Source organism: Mastigoproctus giganteus, chromosome 9 (genome assembly GCF_048544385.1).
Source record: "Mastigoproctus giganteus isolate SK-2022 chromosome 9, ASM4854438v1, whole genome shotgun sequence".
In the NCBI taxonomy this organism is placed as follows: domain Eukaryota; kingdom Metazoa; phylum Arthropoda; class Arachnida; order Uropygi; family Thelyphonidae; genus Mastigoproctus; species Mastigoproctus giganteus.
Window position 1 is genome coordinate 16,808,824 of NC_143583.1, and position 25,996 is coordinate 16,834,819.

General features: G+C 37.4%; 1 protein-coding gene across 3 annotated transcripts in view; it reads right to left on the reverse strand.

Moving 5' to 3' along the window:
- LOC150080059 (protein turtle-like) overlaps positions 1–25,996 on the reverse strand; it is an 886,305-nt gene that overhangs the window by 5,866 nt on the left and 854,443 nt on the right. For all 3 annotated transcript variants that reach the window (XM_090381137.1, XM_090381139.1, XM_090381138.1), the window contains 5 exons: positions 23,611–23,907; positions 19,071–19,196; positions 9,886–9,916; positions 7,665–7,768; positions 1,659–1,774 (listed from right to left, as the gene is read on the reverse strand). In XM_090381137.1, the coding sequence (XP_090237263.1) occupies positions 1,659–1,774; positions 7,665–7,768; positions 9,886–9,916; positions 19,071–19,196; positions 23,611–23,907 (674 nt within the window). The remainder of the gene's footprint in view (positions 1–1,658; positions 1,775–7,664; positions 7,769–9,885; positions 9,917–19,070; positions 19,197–23,610; positions 23,908–25,996) is intronic.

Consider the following 25,996-nt stretch of genomic DNA (forward strand, 5'->3'; position numbering starts at 1 on the left):
ATGTGTCAAACGTCTAAGATACAGTTGAGGCCTATATTTAATTTATAAAACCTTATGTTATCGAGAAACAGCACACAGCATTAGAATAAACACAAAGACAGAGCATGTAAGATTTTAATTCTCAGTCGGTTTGAATTCGTTATGGACTGCAGATCTCTTTGGTAAAGTTAATTTGTCTTCAGCGTTCTTTAAAACCGATCTCTAATCTAGATTTATCATCAAATATTCAGAGGTACGCCGTGTTTTATTCAGATCCACATTGCTCTTCTATGATGGAGCCAACGTAACAGCTAGAACACATATAATTAAACCAAGATCATTTACAGAGAAGAAATAAAAAAGATCAAGGATACATGAGATACCGAGAAGCTGAGTGAGGTGGGCGGTGTCACCGAAAGCTCAGAGATGAATGAGAATATACATTTCTCTCACACGTTTGAACAACCAGAACGTAATTGAGCATCCACACACAATGTCCGCTCTAGAAGGCAGATACTGACTGAAGATAAATGACAGTTTTCATGTTAGCAGATTTTCCGTTGTAGCTGCATCCGTGTTACTTCTTTCTTTCATCTTCTTGATGTCTAATTTCGATGGAGCGTCTCTGACTTTCGCTCACCAGACGTGAATGGGCGATCAATTTATCGAATGCACTGCGTTGATTGAAGAAGAATTTCAGGATGAAAATAATGGTTGAAAATTCCCGGATTTTTGCGTAGTATTGGAGTATGTGATTTTAGTCCTTGTTTTCACGTCTGTATGATAGAATTTTAATTAAAGACAGATAGCAGATAACTAATATTGACTTTTTTTAACTATCTTCCGGAGGTTAATTTTCAACTAGATGAAATCACACCAAATTACAGTTACTTTCGCTAGTTGAATATGTTGTACAGGATTATTGAAATCTCTGGAAACAGAAGAAATAATTTAATGAAGGTTACGTAAAACTCAATATTAATTAAAAATAGATTGAGCAATTGGCAGTGCACTTTCGTCAGAAAATTAAATGAACGAATTAAACGGGCCAAGGTTTTGAGAGCGATATAAAACAGTAAACACAATAAAATGAAAGATTAATCTTAAAACAGGCGAAATATAGAAGATAAATTTGGTCGTAATACGTTATATTTCAGGCGCGTTCTATTATTTTCTTAATTTAATTAAATCTGTGGTTAATATAATTTAAAACTAAATAAGGAATTAACTTGTGGTCCGTTAATTACTAATAAATTAATAATAATACTATGCAAAATTGTTTTCACTTACATATCTCAACATGTTCACTCAACTGTTTCTAATACTTTACTCATTTGCTCCTGGGTTTTTTTGAAACGAAAAATCAACATGTATTTCACATATTTGCTCCAATTAAAATAATAATCATATAGATGTAATCCATGATTTATATATTTAGTAAACGGATAACAAAAAAATCCTCTCAAGTTTTCGCGCATCCGCCATATTGCCCAATTATTCCTTCAATATGCGCACAGCAACAAACAATATCCAGCGTTTCACTCTCATGCTCTTGGAACCAGTTGTATTCATTCATTTAGAAAAAAAATGCGTTTGGATTGAATATACTTCGCCAATGACAATGAATTTCCAGTTCTCCACAATCACGATCCAAAGAACCTACAGCGATCTGTACTCACCTTTCTATAAGTTGAGCCTTGTAATGTATGTTCTACAGTTTCATGCCTCGGAGATTCTGTCCACGGTCGGTTTACCACTGTACTACCCGATGGCGAAGAACTTTCCTTTGTTTCTTCTGAAATTATACGATTAAAGAAAGTTAGGAAAATCAGTTGAATGAAGTCCTGGACATCGAATGGACAACAAGAATAATTCTGATAAAATCTGTTGTAAGGGCTTTACATCCTTCAAATAATAAAAAAAAATATATATTTAGAATACATCCGTGGTAATTAATTTGAAAGGTAATATAAACTGCTCACTGTTCTTTCACAGTTCGATCCTTCCAGATCGGTAAAATTACAGCACGTTCATCATTCTTTATTAATACCAGATAGTCTGTAAGCAAAATACCCAAATTAGATTTGGGTATTTTGATTAAATGTTTCCTTATGGAATAGGCAGAGTATAGTTAGCAGAGTCATAATCACAAACAGCCAAGGAAAATACGGAAAACGGTACCAGCTGGGAAGCACAAAATTAGTTTTAAAGGACAGCAAGCATGTCAGCAGTTGGAGAGACAGTTATGGGAATGATTTATATGCTGATTTGTGAATACAGAGCGGATGTGATATTGTTAACTCTATTGGTCATGGAACACGGCTGTGGGTTAACATTTATTCGCGATACTTGACGTTCTAACCAAATTCATAAAGATGTGTGAAGAACGATTGCGCACGGCTGTTTTTAAAGATCAACTTTCAAAGAGCTTTAAGTCAGAAACCACTTTGATCTGTATGTGTGGGATCTTATGTAGGGTGTCTTCCGAACGTTAGTTCAACTTTGCTAACCACTTTGATCTGCAACTTTGCAATCGATTTATTTATTGTCTTCCAGGCAAAATTTATATATGAATAATGAACTCTTAATAGGTGCTGATTATTTATCTTTAGAAAAATAGCCCTCGTTGGCCAGAACATTTTATGCATGGAGTGGTGAATATATGGGTTCAATTTGGTAGAGCCAGAAGGAATTTCTGATTTTTTTTTTCATTATTTGTTATTTTTTTTACGGGGTAGAGCTTGTCAAATGAGAGGAGGGCTGTATCATATGATTTTCTCCTCCGATTTTTTACTCAAGAAAAAAGAAAAAAAAAACGACCACAGATTAAACTCAATTCACAGACACAAATGCACTGACGTTTCATATCCTTAGCCGCTCCATTACCTAATCTAAACAAACTCTTAAATTTAAATAACTCAACGATCCTTGTTTTTGAGATACTATCTAGGTATAATTAAAATAACTGCGAGCTATTTCTACTGTAATAAGTCGGTTATGTAGTTTAGAATACACGCTGAGGTAGCTAAGGCAGTGAAGCATCAATAATGTATTATATCCACGTAGTACCTTCGAGTGTAGCACGTGGATATAATTACCGACCTCCCCACATCAGGCGGAAAAAGCCGAATTCTAATCCCGTCAATGAGGCGAGGAACTTTTATGGTCTTTCTCACTCCGCGGCTGAGTTATTCAGTCCCCGAAGAAGAAGAAAAAGAAGATCACATGGTTTTTTTCCCGTAAACTTGGGGTTTTCGTCCATCAAAGAAGCAAATCGACCACAGAACACACGTAATTTGCAGACGTGTTATATACAACGCAATATGGTTAAGTTCATGATGCATCTAAAATCCTACAACAACAACAGCGTGTACTACACAGTCTAGTTGTTTTTTTTCGGGATGGAAAACCATGGAGATGTTAAAGCCTGATACCCATTAACATAGCTAAATGCGAAAATGAGTATGGGACTTTCTTCTTTAGAGGGACAGAAGTTTTGGTTATCCATATCTCTAACACTTCCATCAGATTCGAAAACAAGTGTACCATTATTTGTCACTTCCAAACATGGGTCTCCAGCATTACGGGAACAGTAATAATAAGATTTTCACCAGGTAGCATAGAAACGCAGCTAGTCGACGCTGCGTTTCTATGCTGCAGCTCTTCAGTAAACTCCTCTGCCAAGGAACCTTTCACGTATCATCTTTGTTCCAATATCAGTTCTCGAATCTTACCTGAACTCCTGGTTCATAGTATTCGACAAGGACTAACAGGTTCTACGTTCCACTCATTTCAGCGCCCTCTGATGTCTTTCTGTCAATTTCTGCGGTCTACCAGAACTTTTGCCAGCTTCAATTTGATTGGATACTATGATGCAGTCACAAAAGAACTGGATGCAGGGAATAGCTTTGATATTATATACTTGGATCTTAGAAAGGCTTTTGATACTGTTGCACATGGAAGACTGCTACACAAATCGGAGCAGTGTGACATTGGAGGCAAATTGCTGCTATGGATAAAGGGGTGGTTGAGGGGGAGAAGACAGAGAGTGGTAATCAATGGACACTGCTCATCGTGGACTAATGTTATTAGTGGAGTCCCTCAGGGTTCAGTATTGGGTCCATTATTGTTTTCTGTATTTATAAATGATATTGATAATGGTATATCAAGCTTAATGTCCAAGTTTGCAGACGATACGAAGGTTGGCAGGGTTGTCAAGGACACTACTGACACTATGCTGCTGCAACAGGATCTGGAAAGGTTGAGCAGATGGGCTGAGAGGTGGCAAATGAAGTTTAACATTGACAAATGTAAAGTACTACACATGGGAAACAGCAACCCCAGAGCAACGTATCAACTCTGTGGTACTACACTGACAGTGGTAGAGAATGAAAGGGACTTGGGGGTGGTTGTGCAGGCAGATATGAAGTTCTCTGAGCAGTGCAGACGGGCTGCAAGAGTAGCTCATGGAGTATTGTCAATGATATAAGGAATTTTTCCAGCAAGGATAAAGAGGTGATTATTCCCTTGTATAAGGCAATGGTCAGGCCACACCTAGAGTACTGTATACAGGTCTGGAGGCCTCATTTCAAGAAGGATGTAGAGCTGCTGGAACGAGTACAGAGAAGGGCAACAAGATTAGTGAATGGAACAAAGGGGTGCTCTTACGAAGAAAGGCTTAAGTTTTGGAAATTACAGTGTCTGGAGACTAGGCACCAGCGAGGTGATCTGATAGAGGTGTATAAAGCCTTGAATGGTTTGAGCATGCTCAATGCTGATGGGATTCTTCCTCTAGCTCAGAATAATCACCTGAGAGGGCATAAATTCAAATTGAGGAAAGACAGATGTAGGATAGACGTGCGGAAATTTGCCGTTAGCCAGCGGGTGGTTGGTTGGTGAAACAGACTTCCATCCCGTGTAGTGGAGGTTGATAGCCTAAATAAATTTAAGGCTCAGCTGGACAGGTATTTTGTACGAACAGAGGGGTGAAGTGGAAGTGGTTTTTTTTTTTTTTTTTTGGCTGATGCTGCATAAGCTTGCTTTCTTGCATCAAATGCCTCTAGTAATGCTAATGCTAACCCCGGGGGCTCACATCTGGTGAGTATGGGCTTGGCACACCCAGGGTCCTGAGCTGGATATTATCATTCTTCTCTTTCTTGGTGATTCCCTTCTAATTCTGACACTTGTTTTCTCTCTCTCTCGTGGGGTAATTCAGAGTTTTTTTTTGGCTGGTGCAGCATAAGCTTCAGGCTTCCTTGAATCATATGGCTAATAATAATAATAATAAAAAATAATAATTCAGTAGCACCATGAAAAACTCTATTTGGTGATTATATAAGGCACTGTCGATCTAGGATTTTTCACGTGTATTGACATAAACAGAATGCTTGCGAATATGACATACTGTTTAAAACTTCAGGGGAGATGGTTATCCGCATACCTTTGACAATTTAGTGTATATATTATCATTTGTAATGATAATATATGGACTAGGTTTTAGAGGAGGCTGTCAGAAAATTAGTAGTGACTGGACACAAGCACAAAGACAGTCCAGGTCTGTGCATATGCTAATGATGTCGTTATTATCAGTAGGACTATAGGAGCACTGGAGGAAACAGTGGCCAGGCTGGAATAGTGAAGCACAAAGAAGAGGACTTGGATAAATGAAGCGAAGACAAAATATATGGAAGTCCGGTGAATGGCAGATAACACGGACAATTTAAGAACCAACAGCTTTTCTTTTGAGCATATACAAAATTTTGCCTATCTAGGTTCGCAGATAAACCAGTCCAACTCTAATACTAATGAACTTAAGTCCCCTATCCTGGGTGGAAACAGATGCTTCTGTCCCCATGAAAAACTAATGAAGTCCAGAGTATTGAACAGACATTTAAAATTAAGGATATACAAAAGCCTCATTAAACCAGTTGCACGGTTGTGACGCTTGGAAATTAACGAGTAAAGATGAGTGGTTCTTGAGAGTGTTCGAGCGTAGAATTTTTGCGAAAAGTCTTTGGGTCCGTACAAGACATTGATGGATTCTGGAGGATCAGAATGAACCATGAACTTGACAATCTTATTCAGGGTGCGGACATCGTCAGATTTGTGAAGAGCCAGAGACTTGCTTGGTTGGAACATGTTATGAGAATGGATGACAGCAGAACAACTAAGAGAATAATGGAATGGAAACCTATCGGTAGGAGGGCAAGAGGAAGACCGCAGAAAAGATGGATGGATGACGTAGAAGAGGACTTAAAGACCATGAGAATAAGAAGTTTGACTTCTGGGAGGACTTACTGGTGGAACATCGTTGAGAAGACTAAGACCCACCCAGGATTATAACGCCAGAAGAAGAAGAATTATAATTTTTAATATAAATCAGGATTTTGTTTAAAAAAAAAAAAAAAAAAAAATATATATATATATATATATACAATACTTTTTTGCATTTTTTTCTGATAAAAAATAGCAATATAATTAGATAATGAGATAATATAATAATAAATTACATAATATTTATAATAATTGCTACATACGTGATTAATATTCGGTGCGCATTGCGGAAGAATTGAGTTGGATATCTTATCTAATACCCGGCAATTGAATTCTGGCAAACTTCGAACTGTTGGAAGATTCACGTAGCTCAAATATTTGCCCTAATAAAGGTCCGACATTATTTGATGCTGATATTGACGTCCCTTCGAAAGTGCGGTCAGATGAACGTTTGTTAAATAAGGTCATATTAAGACGTTACTCTGTACGAGAACTAATTGGAATGTTGTGTAGTTTGCAACCAGTTCACTCAGCTATCGAAGGATGTTGTGTTTCGCAGGGAAAGCGTACTATCTTTAAGGTCACATATGAGTAAAAGTATATCAATTTAAACGGCGTTTATGTTCAGTGACTTGTGTCGCTTATTGCCAAAATAATCGAGAAATGCGTTTTCTTGGGGGGGGGGGGTGAGAAAAGCAGAATAAAGTCGCTTTGGTATGAAAGCCAATTGATTGTTTTATGTTTATGACTATTTTATTTTAAGATGGGTACTGTATTTATTGCACATGAACTTTGCAAAAGACGATGGAACTGCTTATTTTCGGAATGGTTAAATACACTTAGTATACATCGCTTTATTCTATAGAGCGTATTTTTCCAAGAGCTTCCTAAACTCTTGAAGACCAGAAGAGATTACCGTTAACGAATACACCAGTTAGATGTATTCCAGGACTATGTATTTGTCGTCCATGAACGCTCGAACATGCGCGTGTGAAATTCTGTACTTGTACGAACATCAAAAGTTGGTCCAATAAAAACATCAAAAGTTGGTCCAATAAAAACATCAAAAGTTGGTCCAATAAAAACATCAAAAGTTGGTCGAACATCAAAAGTTGGTCCATCAAAAGTTGGTCCAATAGATGTTCTAAAAACGGCTTTAAAACCTCTGGCTCAAGAAAATGCAGTATGCATGACATATTGCACAAAACCTAATTATATGGAACTGTTACAGCGATACTTAAAGAGACGTATATCTTTTTCAAATTCTAACTTAAGCAAGCAGGATTCCTAAATCAGTCGATATGGCCAAGGTCATTTTAGCTTGAATTCTTTGAGATATTCTAATTCTATTCATAATTAAAATACCTTTGGATAAGCATAAGTAAATGACTAAGATATTTACAAATAACTACCTGTGTAATAAGCTCTGTTTATTATATTTGCTGGTATAATGTCTGGTCCTTTTTCTTCGCCATCCGGCATATCATCCGTATCTTTTTTCAGTGGAGTTTGAGATCTGAAATGAAACAGAAATAACAAAGTGTTATTCTCGCACAGAGGAATTTTAAATAAAACAGTCTCCTTCTGTATAACTGTTACATATAATGTAAATAATCATTAGTTTTTATATTTTAAATAAGATGAACGGAATGCTAGAAGCAGATACCTTTCCACTTTGAGATTTACGCGAAATCATTAAAATAACATAATCCAATGACGAATGGCTCTTAATGTTCTTTTTATTAAATGGTTTAAATACATCACGCCTTTAAATGATGATATTCTAACCATTAATTTTGTCATGCGTACATCTAATTGAAATATAGAAATCATATGAATGTAGCGTGTGAGTATTCTTAAAAATATTTTTAATGCTATTATTAGACGGAGTTTTGTGAAGTTGACACCTTTAAATGTACGCTGCGTGGCTACATTATTAGGAACATGGGGATATATGCAATAATCTATTGAAATATGTATAGCTGAATCTCAGGAAAAAGCCTCAAGCTATGAAAGTTATAAAAAGTAATTGTACATGTCGTGCACAGCCTCTTTCTGTACATAGAAATGAGCGAACTGGGTTTGCAACTTAGTGCATCGATCTCATATCATGGAATCATTTCACCCACAGTTGCCTTGGTTCAGTAAAGTAGAGTTAGGTAAATGTTTACCTAACTGTACTTTACTTCGGGTTCCTACGTTTATTTCTGAAAAACAGAGAATTTTCAGATTCCAATGTTGACGATAAATCCAATACCTTGTTATCTACGTTCGGGGGACAAAGCTTCAGATTCTGAACACAGCACTCTGTCCTAATATTAAAGAGAAAGACATCGATCTCGGGAGTGACGTCGCAATAAGGACGGATATAAAATAAAACGATAGGAAATAAATGTCTAATGTTTACTGTGTCAGTTCTTTCATAAAAGAAATGTGTATATCCAAATTATATTAAATTAAATGGCCCTCATACGATTTAACTATTTGTAGATGTTGGCGTATTACGTAAAACAGGTGTAAATTGACTAAGATATGATTTTTTTCTATCAGTTTACATTAAAACAGTGCTATACCCAAATAAACTCAATGCAAACAGACGCTGAGAGTGCAAGATACAGCCGAAAGCGCAAGATGATGGAGGTGGTATTCCTCAATGTCTGGAGCGATTATCCAGTTCAATACTGCCCAAAAACGAAACATATGCATTTAATGCATATGTTTCGTTTTTGGGCATAAAGATCCCAACGAATCACTACCCACAAGGTGCGAAGGACCCCGTTCCTTTATTAAAAAAAACCTCCCAATTTCTCACGATAACCAGATAAATAAGGCTGCGTTCCGCCTGGATAACAGACGACGGTCGAAAGTACGCCTGGAAAGGTTGAATGTTCACCGCTATGAAAGAGTGGTTTAAAAAAAAAATCAGGAAGAATTAAAGCATCTGTCCTGGCCAGCCCAATCCTCATATCTCAAACATATTGAGCATCTGAGGATTGAACTGGAAAGGCGTGTTCGTCAGCACTATCCTCTCTCTACATTACTCCAAGAATCCAAACAGTACAGAATTTCTTGTTGATTCCGTGTTACGTCGATTGGAGCAGAAATTGCTTTCAATGGCCTCCAATACTTTATTACCTCGCCGTGGTAATAGTAGCTAGGTAGTGTATATTTCAGTTTGGGATGGAAGTGAATCGCGTTACTTTTTTACCAGATAATTTTTCAATAATTTAATAGTAATTAAATGATAAATAGTCATGGTGTAATTTATAGCCTATTGTAATATCGAATTTACTCCTTGTTTTCATTGATCAACTTTGCCCAAGTTAAATGCAAGTAATCCACAGTCGATGGGACCGACAAAGCCAGAAATCTGTGGGGAAAATGAACGAAGATTCAATGAATGATCAAGTCCTGGACCACAAATCAACGAGATATCGTCTCAAAATATTTTTTTCCACGAATGATGAAGCCCTAAACAATGAGACCTACCGGTATGTATACACATAAATCTCATTGTTTTGGGCTTCATCATTCGAGCTTTCATCTTGATAGTCAAGAAACGAAAATAGCAATCAATTCGGAAATAATAATTTTTCAAGTGTTAATAGAAAAGTATAATGAATATTCACTTACTTGTCTGTGGGTCCACTGCTCCTCTGACATTCTGAAAGATAATAATCGTAGTTATTAAAATTTCGTAATAAAACGAGATAGTACGCGTAAAAAAATGCAAGAAAGAAAATTTATATAACATCAGCCAAAAAAAAAAAAAAAATATTCCACACTTAACCCATTCATACACTCCAAGAATTTGTCTAGTTCTTTCTTTAATTTATTCAAACTATCTTTCCATCCTTCCTCAACTTAAGTTTATGCCCCTGCATGTGTGTAGTCTCAGCAACAAGAAGTCCACTCACATTCAACTTACACTACCCATTCAAGGCCTTTAACACCTCAATCAGATCACCCTGCAAGTGCCTAAAAGTGCACCCTTTTCTTCCCTTCAACAATCTGGTTGCGTTTCTCTGCACCCGTACCAGCAGAGCTACATCCTTCCTAGAGTGAGGCTGTTGTTGTTGTTGGTATTTTTGGCGCAAGGGCTATTACGGCAAAAATGCGCCCAGAGTGAGACCTCCAGACCTCTATACAATACTCTAGATGTGGCATGACCATGGCCTTGTATAAAGAGATAATCACCTTATCCCTACTAACAAACTTTCTGTATATCATTGACAAACCGCATGAGCTGCCTTAGTAGTATATCTGAACTGCTCAGAGAATTTCAAATCTGACTGTACAATTACCCCCAGCGGTCCTTTTCATTTTCTACTACCCTGAGTACAGTATCACACAATTGATAAATCACTCTGAGATTACTGCAACCCATATGCAGTACCTTATACTTGACAATGTTTAACTTAAACTACCATTTCTCAGCACATCGACCTAATTTTTATCGATCTTGTCGTTTACCACCCTGCGACTTTTGTAGCATCTGCAAACTTTGGGATGAGGCTGATATACCTTCATTAATACCATTAATAAATATTGAAAACAACAATAGGCCCAGCACTGAACCCTGAAGTATACCACTGACAACATTAGCCACAAAGAGCAGTGTCCATTTATAACCACTCTGCCTTCTTCCACTTAACCATCCCTTTATCCATAGCAGTAACTTGCCCTTAATGCCACATTGTTCCAGCTTATACAGATCTTTTATCTGCAACATTATCAAAAGCCTTCGAGAGACCAAGTATATGATATCAAAATTATTTTTTACATCCAGTTCCATGGTCACTGCAACATAAAAACCTATCATGTTGATTAGACAGGGTCGCCCCTTAACAAATCCATGCAGCGACTGCAGTATAGTATAATTGCATTCCAGTCCAGTTGATCATGAATTACTTCTTTAACCAGTGATTCCACTATTTTACCTGGAACAGATGTAAAGCTATCCGGTCTGTAATCACTCATGTTACCTTTTAAACCCCCTTTATGAATTTGGAAACACATTAGCATGTCTCCAGTCAATATGGACCTCCTCTAAATCCAAGGATGCTCTCATCATTATGGCTAAGGGTTTTTGCTCACCTTCTTTGCTGCCTCTCTTAATATAATTGGATAGATCCCATCAACCAACTCCAGGTGCCATGTTTTTTATGTTCAGCTTCAACAATTTCTCTGCTCAATTTTTCATTCAGTTATAAGAAAGTCATTTAGCTCCTCAATGCAGTTTGATAAACTTCTGGCATCCCTCAGCTAAAGAAATCCTCAGTGTGTATGCAGATGCAAAATACCTATTCAATTTGTCAGCAACCTAAACAGGGCCACCAGGAATTAACCCATTGACATCAGGCGGACCAATCTGATTCATCTCCTTCCTTCTATAGTTCTAGTAAAGAAGTCTCTTTGCTGTTTTCTTTGCATCCTTCGCTAAGGATTTCTCGTAATCTGCCTTTGCTTGTTTAACCTGCTTTGTGACTTGATTACAAACTAATTTATATCGACCATAGGCTTCTGTATCACTTGATAATTTATATGCATCCCATGCACATTTCTTCTCTACCAGGTGTCTCAATAGTTCATTTGTGTAGAATATGACGAGATTTTTTACATGGAGATGGAGTGGGCAAGCAATTATTGATGCTTGCCCACTGCCCCATATTGATTGAAATAAGAGGGAGGGAAACTCACGATGGGGAAAAACGTTTTTTAAATAAACGTTTAAAAAACGTTTAAATAACGAGATGGTTATTATTTGTACCAGCATATTAGAGAAAGTATTAGGTGAGGATATTCTTAATCTCATCATTACTAATTAAACAGATGACATCATAGAACTTAAAGTACAGGAACCATTGACAGGAAATAATCATGCAATCGTAAGTTGGAAGACGAAGAAAGACGTTCCATAGTTAAAGGTAAAGGCAAGGGTTTTAACTTCAGAAGAGGGTCTTGGACAGTTTAAGGCGCTAATAGCATTCGTTAATTGAATGGATTGCTAAGGCATGGCGAATACATTGGAATTATGGAATACTTTTAAAGCAAAAATCACAGAAGCCATTAACGCACAGATGACTTTAAAAAAATTCAGGAGGAGGAGGAGGAGGAGGATGCCAAAATGGATGTACGGGTGGTCAAATATAGCAGAAAAAGATAGCATTTTTCAATGCGTGGTTATATTTAGTGCAATGAAAAGTACTGAAGCCCACAACAGGCACAAGTTGATCTGTAATAGTACCACAAATAAGGTCAAGGAGGCGAAGGCTGCATATGTGAAAGCATTGGCTAAGATCGTGTTTGGCATAAAGGTCTTCTAAACAACCTTTCATCTTATGGTTTGCCATCTGTTTTTTGTAATTGGTTAGCCAGTTTTCTCTCTGATCGCTCACTGAAGGGGATGGTAGATGACCTTCTGTCTTCTAACTTCTCCACTAAATCCGCTTTACCCCCCCCCCCCCAACTCTTTTCCTCTTGTATATTAATGACCTTCTTCCATTGACTGGAAATCCTATCCATAGTTTTGCCGATGATAGCACATTGCATTCTACTTTCCATTTTGAGAAACCTTGTCGTGCTCAATCAGCTTCAACTTCTTGAAAATATGCTACCAATTCCTTAAATGCCGATCTTCAGGTAATTCTCCAGTGGGGCAAAGACAACTTTGTTGATTTCAATCCTTCTAAAACTCAGTTTTGTCTTATATTTCGCATAAAGGATTTTTCTGCTCCTATGCTTATCTTTGGTGACACTCCGATTTCTAGGCAAAATGATATATCTCTTTTGGGGCTGACTGACTTCTAATCTCTCTTGGCACAAGCACATTACAAATATTGCTTCCTCTGCATCTAAAAAAACTCGGTTTTCTCTTTCGCTCTCGACGTTACTTTTCTTCCAAATAGCTGTTCACTCTGTACAATTGCAAATCCGCCATACCATGGAATATTGTTGCCACAGCTGGGGTGGCGCCCCCAAAACTTCTCTCAGGCTTCTTGATTCCATTCAGAAGAGGGCAGTTAGGTTAAATTAATGACTCGTCTCTAACAGAGTCTCTCCACTCGCTGTCTCATAGATGTACTATTTCTGTTGCATGCCTTTTCTACAAATACTTCCATCGGCACTGTTCTTCTGAATTGGCTTCTATAATTCACGCTGTCTCTTTCAAAACAGTCCGAACACGTGCTGCCAACATCCCATTTACTGTCCAACTTCAAACTCACAGAACCAACTTTTCATCTTCCTCGTTTATTCATTCAACTGCCGTTTTCTGGAACAACCTTCCTTCATACGTATTTCCTGAAAATTACAGTCTGCAGAAGTTCAAGTCTAATGTCAACAAATATCTTATTTCGTCTTCTCAACCTCCAAACCAAGCACGGTACTAAGTACTATAGGTTCTAATACCTCTCGTGTTTGGGGCTGTCATTCACTGAAATAAATATTTTTGAAATAAATGCAAGGTATTTTTGAAATGAATGCTCTTACTCTATTTATGAATATATAGGCAGTGGGGTGATCCTTTAAAGTATAAATTGTTTCTTGCAGTGTGGCCTTAAAAGTCCATTATTTGATTAGCACTTTATCATTTCCAATCACATTTTGTTCTTTAACTGTATCATGAAAGAGCGGACCTCAGTCCTAACTTGCTTGTTACCATCTACTGATTACGTTGTTATGCTGTGTAGTACCTCGAACAGCAAATGAAGGCAATGCGGATATGTTACAGCGACCTAATTCAGGACTGACTTTTATTGCCCACCTGGGATTACGCACTCAGTATAAATTTATCACGTAAAGAAGCAATTTAATATATGTTTCCTGGGATAACTTTACACACTTGTAGATTACGCGCTAAGAAAGCTACAAAATTAAGTGGTTTTTATGGCGTTAACATTAATTAAAAATTACAAACTTAAATTAATCGGACTTAACACAGAGTGATAATCACAGTTGGACGATAACTGTACTTCGGGTTATAGAAATGAGATTGCGCAGACAATTTCCTCTTTATTAATGATAGCAGGATGTCAGTTCTTTGTTATTGTCATTTAATATTTTGTGCTCACACATTTTGCTTTTATGACAGCCTTCAATCTTCGCTGCATACTCTCAACCAGTTTTTTATAAACGTCAGGTGACATGTTCCTCCACTCGGCCTTTAACGCAGCCACCAGTTCTTTGGGCGATCTCGACGTGCAAGGACCCGAGGATCCAATACATCCCAAAGATGCTCGATAGGGTTCATATCAACACTCTGGGCTGGCCAACCCAACTTTTCCACACCTATGTCCTCAAGGCACTCTGTTACGACCCGAGCAGTATGGCATATTATTAAGTCCTGCTATTACTGGTAGGTTCAGAAAAATCAGAAACAGATAGCTTTTGCTGATTATTATTTCCATGTATTGAAATGTGTAACGTACCATTGAATGTATCCTTATATGATAATTAGCTATAATAATTTTAATAATAGCTGTTATTTTATTATTATAATTTTTGCGGCTTCTCTTTTATTGTTTTGGGCACACAGCTTTTCTTTCACTACTAACTAGCTTATTTTCCACTTTTATATAGCTCTAATTCTCGATATTCTATATTCTCTAATATGACATTGCGAATTAATGTGTAACCGTTTCTTTCACTGTTAGAGATAATAGTTGTCTATCGAGGCGATCCCTAGAAGATTTTATACCAAGAATGCGTAAACGGAAAAATGCTTAAATTTAAATATAATTGAAGGGTCTATCGCTGAAATATTAATGCATTTATTTGTATTAATAGAAGTTCGTGACCTTAATATTCACAAATAAACATTTTTTAGACAGTCGTAGTGTTCAAGAAAACACGGCAACTTAAGAAAAGGGTATCAATTGTGTATAAGAGGCTGTGTATAGAGCACGAGAGGCTGCAGCATAATTAAGCTAACAACAGTCTAAGATAAGGAAGTCTTCGTTTTATGAGTCCTTAGGGAAATTAACTCCGGGTGCTATCTCTAATGAGATTTCATGAGCTCCACGAATTTGCTGAAAATATAATGAGTTTTTCTGAAATTCTCTTCCACACTTGCAGAGAAGCACAGCTTCGGATGGCAGTTGCTCCTTCAGGGAAACAATGCAAAATTTTCTGCGCTGCGAGTTCTTAGTTCTGAATATTAGACTTTCTTAAGCTGAGCACGTTTACTATCAAAACGGTGTTTACTTTTTATTTACCTTCAGAAAAGTTTCTTATGCACTTTTTTGTTCGCTCAGGGGTAAGAATGAGACGGTTCAAGCGAAATGTTGGGAATATGCCATAGCGTATTGAGAAATTAACGCTCTCTATGCTGTTTTGGACTGAGCGTAGAGGCAACTGAGGTCATGGGGAATCATGTTTGGCAAGGAGCAGCTAGGCGATTTAGCCAAACCTTCTCTTACGCTTTCACCGACCTCTTAACAAGGAAATATCCACTAGACGAAAGGTCTTCAAGTATTAGTGTCTATAGTGTTGGCGAAGCTGAGATCGACATGCAGAGTTTACAATGTGTTACAGACCGTTCTTTATTTTGAAAAATCTGCAGCACCTTAATCATGGACACTCTTTTGTTCTTTCCAGGAAATGCTCAGATCAACAACTACTTAGCCTATTTGTAATTCTCATTCTGTTAAAAGAAAAAAGAAAAATCTTAAAATCTCTGAATGTTAATTTTGAATCTTCTTTCTTGAAAATTATTAAAATGAATAAATCTGTTGTCCTAATTAAACACTGCTTCGGACACAGGCCACTAATCTTGACCCTAACCAGATATACGTGGAAGATCCGATATAACTAACTTACTGGTCTGTTGTTATTTCATCATAGGATATCATTGCTCGGACAGAAATGGCCGTTGGCAATTCCCCCTTGAGTTACGTTGATTTTGTGTCTCTTTTGCTGCCTGTATCACGTATTGGATCAAGTTTATAATTCGGTTGATTGTCCTCTGGTGCCAGAAGAATAAAGTATATCTGTCTAAAACTATACTGAGAAGCATAAAGTATATCTGTCTAAAACTATACTGGCGTGCAAAACTTAAGGCCAGTCAGGTTTTCACCTGTAACTTCTCATAGGAGTGGCTTGGATATGGAAAAAGCATACCAAAGGAACCCTGTGAAATACAGAAATTATGAAGGAAACAAAACGGTACAGAGGGTCTTTATTCAAAAATGGCAACATAGCACTGGCTGCCATGATACAGATGCATCACTACCAAAGATGGAACAAAGGGAAGAGGTGGTCCTCAGTAGGAAATATGGCCACCCCTAATGTCTATGCTGACTTTACACCGTCTGTTTGGCCTATACAAAAGTATATAATTTAACAAATACAGGGTCATGCAATTAAACGATGAATAGACACAATTTGGCCTCAGTTGCCCTTGTGTCTTTAAACCCATTAACAACAACAGCACCGTCTGTCCATACTTAGAACAATGTTGTTAAGTTCTTGCTGTAACATCGTCCATTCCTCTGTCAGCGCTATCTTCAACTGGTGAACATTTTCTGGTGTGTGTGGACGTGCCGCCAGGCGTCTCCCCAGAGCGTCCTATATGTGTTCGATGGGATTTAGATCGTGGAGCGGGCAGGTCAGTTCATACGAACAATATCCTCACTTTCCAAAAGCATATCAACAGCTGGAGTGCGATGGGGTGTGGCGTTATCATCCCCAAACACGAATTCGGGGCCAATGGCACATCGGAACAGACGCACATGGGGAAGGATTACCTCAGTACAGTAGCGTGCACCGGTTACAGTATCGTCTTCCAGTATCTGCAGTTGTGTACGTTCATCCAAGATAACGCCTCCCTAGACGAGAACACCCCGACCGCCATATCGATTCCTTTCAGTGATGTTTGTGAGGTGATACCGTGTGCCAACCTCTCGTCAGATTAGCTGACGTCTAGAATCGCTGCTGAGACTGAATCTACAGTGATCAGTAAAGAGTACCTTAAGTAAAGATTTTGTGGTTGTAACCTTTAGAAATTGTGTTGGTCCTTAAGTTTTGCACACCAGTGTAAAATAAATGAAATGGAATCACTAAAGACAGGAGCAGTTGTCTTACAGACAAATAAACCCGGAAACTGGTAAGGGATTCAAGTATGTAATGAAGTTAAAGTGATGCACTTGCACTTCATTAGGATTGGAGTTCATTGTGTTTATAAAATATCCCTGAACTTGAAATAATTACTTTGGGTTTCTTTGGGATACTAAGAAGCTAATGTATCACATCTGGATGGAAAACTGATATCTCTTTTCGAAACATTTAGCGCTGTCAATTTTTTTCACCGCCTAAACTTCTCTAACTCATCTAGGCCTACTGACAGCAAAAGCAAATATTTAGCATCTGCCAAGCTAGCAGTGATCTAAGAAAATTAAGTTTAGGTTGCCGCCGTTAACCAGTAAGCTGGTCATCGACTTTTTTCTATTTCAGTTTCCTTTCATTTTTTTTATTTTTTTCATTCAAGTTTTATTTTTGTAAAAATATATACACAGGGAAAAAGATGATGACACATCTTACTTGTCATGGCGTGAAGTCAGAACAGTTATTTTCGCAAACTTATGGCAAACTCTAACGCAACTAAAAAATTCTAGTGGTCTCACTCTAAAAAAAGGAAAACTCTAAAACTTTAAACTGTCAAAGCAATTTGTTTTCATTTCATGCATTCCTCTTTCTTGTGCATTTTTCGTAGCGTTTAATTTTTCTATTGCAGTTAAAAAAGCATCTCCTTAATACAGAAATCCTAGTGTTTGAGCTGGATCTTAAAATGTTCGCTGAGCTGTAACCATTCTGATTATTTATAGTTTCTTCACATTTGCCCGAGCAGACCGTACCCACTGTGGGCTTATATCTATGTGTCGTAACTAGTTAATTTTTTTTTTAGCAAAATGACTTTGTTTTTTATTCTTTTAGGCTTTATATTTTCCGTTTTTTTCTCATTTTCTCCCAGAATTTCATCCACACTTGACACAATAAAAACCTAAGAAATGCATATTTTGATTGCATTTCTTGCTTAAAATCAACAGATCCAGCAATCAACCTGATATCAGACATAAACAGGAAACAGTAAAAGGGATGTTAAATATAAAAAAAACTGTCTCAAAAGTTCCGGGTCCGGAGGAACATCTAAAATGGATTAGAAATATTAACCCACTTGTTTGAATATCCGAGCAGCGATAACCTTTCATTTCTATATTCAGAAATTCTACATTTATTTAGGTTTCGCCCTCGTGGGTAGCACAGTTGGTAGAATCGGCGTCCTCCCCGCACCGTTGGAAAAGACCTGAGTTCGAGTCCCGTCGATTTTCTGTTTTCTGGAATCAAAACCCGAGTTTCCGGGAGAAAAACCATGCTACCCTCGCTTGAGACCGACTAACTCAGCCACATTGTGAAAAGGCACATAAATATTCCTTTCGTCATCAATGGGACTCGAACTCAAGTATGGGGAGGACGACGATTTTACCAACTGTACTGCCCATGAGGGCAGCTCGATGGATGTACTGTCATAAATACTTCATTTCCTCATTTCCGTCAGTAGGAATGAACTAAGGTTTGCATCTAAATTGAAAAATTTGTTTACTTTTCTTTCCGATTAATGAATTCAGTTTTTTTTTTTTTTTTTTTTTTTCTTCGATTATAAAAATCGGTTCTGGAACATTCAAGACAGATTTTAGTCCTGGTATTATTAAAGTAACATAGTAACTGAAAATAAATTATCTCATAAATAACAACTGATGCAAATACGATTATAGAGTTTATATTAAGAGATCACGCTAATGAAGTTTTAATTTAAATTGTACCTTTCTGTTTTCTCTTCTTTTTGATTTTCATTGAAATTACTATGACAATGGCTATTATTACCAAAGCTATAACGACACCAATAAGTAATCCAAGAACCGGCCGGATAATGATTATACCCTGCATTCCTGAAAAATATCAAAGAAAGATTAACGTATTACACGGAAAATAAATCTTTTCACATGAAAATAGCATTTTTAAATATATTAGATTGATTAATTTGCGTTCTAAATAGCTTTAAACTTTATTTAAAAAAATATATCGTGATATAGTTTTATTAAATGTTTTAAATTTTATTTGAAAATAAAAAGGATTCATTTCTTCATACCAAATGGTTATAATTTTTCATGGTATATTAAGTTTAATAGAAATAATGTAATAATTAATATTCCATTGAAAAATTAATAAATATGGATAGTTCTCGAAAAATTATTAAGAAAATCTTAAATAATAAAAGAAACTAAAATGTAACCTATTTTCACTAGAAATAACTTGACAACAGCCAGCACAAGCTTTTTTTTATTCCTCAAAAGGACGTTAATTCCAATCGTTCTCTTCTACTCTCAGGGGAATCACGGAAACCAACTTTAGTTTTTACGACATCCGGTTGCTGTACTGCCCGACAAAAAGTAAGTGGCTGTTCTAGCCCTCAGTAAATCTTTCGATTGCCTCTCGCACATATATTAACATCTACAGAATGTTTTAAGTAAGGCATGCACGAGTTCACACAATACGCTCTTTGTAATCTTTATAAGGAGTGTCATATACGCTTGATCAATGGTAACTTCTTCTATGAATTAGAGCTTTCGCGTGGTTCTGAAGTCACTGCTATATTGTTCCGGTGCCGGGGGTGGAGAAGGCTTGCAAGCTTTCAGTATACGTGGATTATTTGATAATAACAGCAAGCAACGGTTGCTCTTTCCGAAATTCCTTCGACTTTTTTTAAACAGTTTAGCTTGTTCTCAGGTAAAATTAAGTTATGGGGAACGGGGTATGTCAATGGCATTCCGCAGATAATTAGAGTTCGGAGAGATTTGCGAAAATCTTTCGGGGTTCCCTTTCAGAGGGTCCTGTATTCCCAATGAAGATGCTCAAAGAAATTGCAGGAAAATAATTGGCCATTTGGATACCAGACGCACTTCCTTTAGCTGGGACAGTTACCAAGCCGCGGAGAGTGCTGGCCCTGATCCACATGTTAAATATCGCTAGCACAAGCACATGGAATGAACACACATTACACAGTAAGTTCCTCAAATTTTTCTGGAGCCGAAAGTTTCAAGATGTCAAACAAAGATATCTGTTTAACAGTAAAGAACAGGAAGATTTGCATTCCCGAATTTTGTTGGTTGCGTCTGGCGTACAATCTCTTTCAGGTAACGAATATTTTTTTTTTGCTAACAGACAATGTGGCAAAGACCCTTGTGGAACAGCGAAGGCTCCAAGCAGAGGCCATGACACAACTTTTTCAGGATGCAAATAAATTAACTTCCACACGATGACAGCTCGTTGTGTCTTCAAACAACAAAACTAGTTACTGGGCATTACTAGATATCCACAGAACCCTAGATGATGCACTACGATTTGACCCAAGGACGGACACGACATCTGTTATGTGTATAACAGTATCCATAAGATCTGGGATATGAAAATCTCTGTGATGCAGCCTGGCGAATGGTTTACCGACATCTTCCATTAATGCCATTAAAACTCGATTCAGCAGATTCTTTAGCCAGCTGTGACTATTGTGGGGCGTAGAATAGAGCGTCCTGTCACTCAGACGGTTTGGATCAGAATGCATCTGGATCTTCGGATTAATCTGCTAACGAAATTGCCGGATTTGTACCTGCAATTAGGTTAACAATAGCATATGCCAGCACAGCTGTGTAGGCTGGTGCAGAGACAAGTCACAGTTAAGCTAAGATTTCAGAGTTAGATTTCAGGGCTGTATGTTTTTTAGCTTTATTATAGGACTAAGTGGAACAGCGAAGTTCCACTTAGTTTAAGTGGTCAGTGGAAATCTAAACCACTGGTTACTTGCAGTAGTGGGAAGGTTACTGCCCCGTTAATTAAGGGGAAGCTCACCGAGTGAGAATCCTTGGTGTGAGTCAGTTGGAGGCCCACTGAACCAGGGCGGGGTAGGCTTACTCCAGGAGTTCCCCGTTTTGGGGGAATCTTCCTGACAGTAGTTCTCTATGGAGAGTTTGGAAAATCGTAAATATTGGTATCTCTCTTTTCTTGCTATCATTGTTTTTCACTGCGACCTCTCCTTTTGTCACATCTATCCCCAAAGGGACTTGGAGAGTAAGAGGGTACTCGTCGAATCGATACCTACCTTCCAGTTTTAAATTTCAAATATCACAGTCTAGTGCATACGATATCAATAGTGGTTGTTATAAATAGAGAAATAACTAACTAGTGATGACAGAAGTAGTCAGCAAATAACCAGAATTTCAATGACAGCATTTGAGAATACGGTCAGGGTATCACCATAAAACACGTTTAATTAAACGTGTTTTATGGGAATTAGATATGGACATTAAGGAAAGTGAATCCAGGTTTCTTAAACGGTAGTTTGGAAATCTGACCAAAGTTCAGTTCACTAGCAAAAATAACCACACTTACGAGTTTGGATATAGGCATAAAGTATTAATAGAACAAGGGGAAACAAAGCGCATTACCTAGTAAAATCTGTTTATTTTTACTTATTTTTTTATATACTTCACGACTGACTGATCATTAAGACAATGAAAAGAAACTCTATAACTTCGGTGAAAGTCAGGCCTTATGCCTTCACGTCTATTGATATTTAGCGAAGTCACTGAAAAGCGTGAAAAATGTACAGACAGACGGAAGGATGAAATTTCAAAACAGTTTTTCCTCTTGAAATGTACTAACGAAAATATGCATCCTCAAAGATCAGGTTCCCAAAGCTTCCCAACTGTCTAAATTTATGACATCTTGCTATTTTTTTCTTAACTCTTCCATCTGACTAATTGCTTTTTGTAGCTGTTCGACGATACTTCGTATTTTCCATAAATTGGGCAGTGAATATTAATTTAAAAAATATCGTTTACTGTTTTTGATAAAGCCCTAAAGCTACCTCATCCATTACTGCAGCCTCTTTAATGCATCCAGTAAACAGTGAAGACGATCAGGATTTTAATTAAAGGAGGAAAATACAAATTAAAGCTGGGACAGGTACAAGCTTCTAAGTCAAGCAATCTCTCTAAAAGGAATCACTCGAAATTCCAGCTGCCCAGAGGAGAGGCAATTAAGAAAGCTTAAAGAAATAATAAAAATGGCCTTGATTGAAATGGCACTCTCTTATTTTTCCACCAGTAAATTTGTTTGTTATTCCAACTCTTAGCTTCATTAAACAGAACTTTGCCGCTCATTATCCTTATAACTGCGTTTGTTTTTAAAAACATTTTAAGTATTTGGCAAATGAGAACGGCCAACTGTTTTCTCTGAGATAACTGGCAGAGCTATTGCTCGAGGCAAATTTCATGGGGAAGTGAGAATTTGATTAACTACACCCCTAACTAATTATGGGGTTTGTCAGAAAGGAAACATTAAAAGAACGATTAAAAAAAATCCCTCTTAGTTCTACCAAAGTGCTCTTCCAGATGGTATAGGCATGATTAAAAACTTCGGTTAGTGGCTGAAAGAAGCGTACCACATCACGTGATGAAGTTGCTAACCTCACATTAAACTATGTAATGCGAATTTACAGAAAGATAAAACACTTTAATTGGCATCATTATTTACGTTAACCAAAGTATAATGATGCTCTTAATTACAGGAATTGTTTCTTAAGCAAACAAAAACGTTTCACATCTGTTTTACATTTAAATACGTTGCTTATGGAACCAAAAATATGACAAGATTTACAAACGAAGATAATACAAAATAACAATTATTATTAAGGAATGAGAGGACTGCCCTTTCGATGTTCATCTTATGGATCAATCAACATACAGGCATTGTAAAAATGCTCAGAGCGAGTATAAATTCGCACAATCCAAAATGAAAGCGTTAATTTCTATTATTTTGGCAATTATGCGTAGTTTTTTCAATGGTACATCAGCAGCAACACCTTACATCTCCGCATGAAGAACAGTGGTGGTTAGGTTACCCCTACATAAACTCATGGGTATTGGTATTTTCGTGATGAAGACATCATCACGTGTTCCCTTTCTGGATAAATATTTTTGACATCATTTATGTAGAATCATTATGCAAAAGCGAGCAGTATGAATCCATCATACTACATAATTTAGTAATTGCAATCATTTTACCGCATTTTAACTTTACTGTGATATTAATGGATGAAATGATTAAAGCCGGGCACACGCTATTATAGCCACAAATCCGATTTGCCACTGATGTTCAAAGGAGGCAGAGAGCCTCATAAAAGAAGCCCACGGGCCGTGTAGTGTATATCTATCGATTGGAAATTTAGCTATCGATCGAAGTACAATACTTTAAAACAATCCTGAACAGATGGTGGATACAATTTAAGATCTACTAATCTTCACTCACCTGTCAACTTTTCCGCCCTTTGTAACGTAGTCGCCGACAGAACCACTGGTGCACTACGTCCTTTCGAATTTCTAGAGTAAATAATTAATTTTAGATTCGCTCCACTGGGCAACCCCTGAACTACAAACACGGGTAGTGGCGAGCTCAAATTTTTTTTCATGTTCCTCTGTTCGGCTTCGTAGACTTCGATGATAAAAACTTGGGTGAGCCCTCCGTTGTAACCATCCATGCACTCCACGTGAATGGATTCTTCTGTGTGGTTTACTACGGTGCAATTGTGTACCGCTTCTGGGGGACCTGAAAAGATAGAGATGTCTAGTAAGCATGCCATCCACAACAATACTTTTAGACATAAAATAAAAATCATAGAAAGTTATGCTTCATAGACTAAACGAATAAAATGTGACCGATCTGTTTTACGTCCGCGTGGGTAGCACAGTGGTTACAATCACTATCTTTCCTTCTCCGGGTGAAAAAGGCCTAAATTCGAATCCTCAGCTTATAGAACAAAAGTCCTAATACATTGAAAGGCAAATAATAATCATAAGAAGAAGACAATACCTTCGGTTTTAATTTCTATTTTTAGTTTTAATCTAGTTAACAGAATTTAGAAGCACAATGTTCGAGTAGCTAGTTGTACTTCTGTTAAGACAAATCACTGGTTCGACAAGAGGTGGCATGAAGTTACCAAGACGTTGAAAACCGACACAACGAATGAAATGCTGGACCATTCGTGTAACAAAAATGTCCTCAGTTTCGCTCATATCCAGCCAGTTTCTAAAAAGGGGTGACAAATCCCTCCCACTGAATTATCGACCCATTGCACCAACTTCTACTCTTTCTAAAATACTGGAGAAATCTATTAACTGCCTACTTCTATATCTATAAACTTTCCATCTGATCAATCATCGCCGTTATGGAGTCCGTCACTGTCCCTCCACTGGAGATATACTGCCTTATGTTAGTCATCTATGGACAAATTAACCTAAGCAGTTTCTCTTGACATTATAAAAACTTTTGATCAAGTTTAGCAGAAAGGTATTCTAAATAAGCTTCCGCCTTATGGTTTTCCAATTGTTTTTGTAATTGGGTATCCGGTTTTCTCTCTGGTCATTCAGTGCGGGGGATGGTAGACGGCTCTGTCTTCTAACTTCAAAACTAATGAAAATGTTCCTCAAGATTCAGTTCTTTTTCGCACCGTTTTCCCCGTGTATATTAATGGCATTTTTTCCATTGACCAGAAATCCTATCCATAGTTTCGCTGATGATAGCACATGGCATTCCACCTTCCAGTTTGAGAAACCCCTGCCCTAAACAGCTTCAACTTGTCGAATATCCACTACCAACTCCTTAATTACTGATCTCCAGGTAATTACTCAGTGGGACAGAGATAACTTAGATGATTTCAATCCTTCTAAAACTCAGTCCTTGTCTTATATCTAGCAAAAAGGATTCTTCTGCTCTTATTCTTATCTTCGATGATACTCAGATTTCTATACAAGATTATATATTTCTATTAGGGATTACCCTGACTTCTTCCACCCTAGCATAGAATATTGTTCCAACATCTGGGGCGGTGCTCCCATAACTTCTCTTAGTCTTCTAGATTTAATTCAAAAGACAAAAGAGCGCAGTTAGATTAATAAATGGCTCAAACTCTAACAAAGTCTCTCCACTCTCTGTCTCATAGACGTTCTCTTTCGGCTGCATGCTTTTCTTATATAAACGTCCATGGGCATTGTTCTTCTGAATTGGTTTCTGTAATTTTCGCTCTCTTTCCCAAACCAATCCGAAAACTTGCTTCCCATCCGTATCCTTTTACTGTCCAACTTCAAACTCACAGAACCAACTTTCCTTCTTGCTCATTTATTCCTTCAACTTCAACTTTCTGGAACAACCTCCCTTCATAAGTATTTCCCGAAAATTACAATTTACAAAAATTCAAGTCTAATATAAGCAAGTATCTTCTTTCACCTTCTCAAACTTCGACTCATGCAGGGTACTAAGTACTACAGGTTCTATACCGATAATCATACCGCTTTGGAAATCCGTGTCACAGTGTCCGTTTCCCTTTTCCCGTAAGGTGATCTGGGCACTTCTAAGGTCACACAGCATTATAGAATTTTCCTGCGCACGTCCCACACCACCTAAAACTTTCGATTTACATATTTTTCTGGTATTGTTGCGTATAGTCCTAACCTCTATGGGTCTGATAAATTGGATAATCAGTGTAGTTAATAAGTTTATAAATAAGGTTACTCACAACTAATGTTTGACCCAGTTATCTGCGTCTTTGAATGTCATATTTTCGCTACTGCATTACATTAGACTGAGGAGGATGATCTTTTGTACTGTAGAGCGAGAATTGGATTATTGATATTAGGAA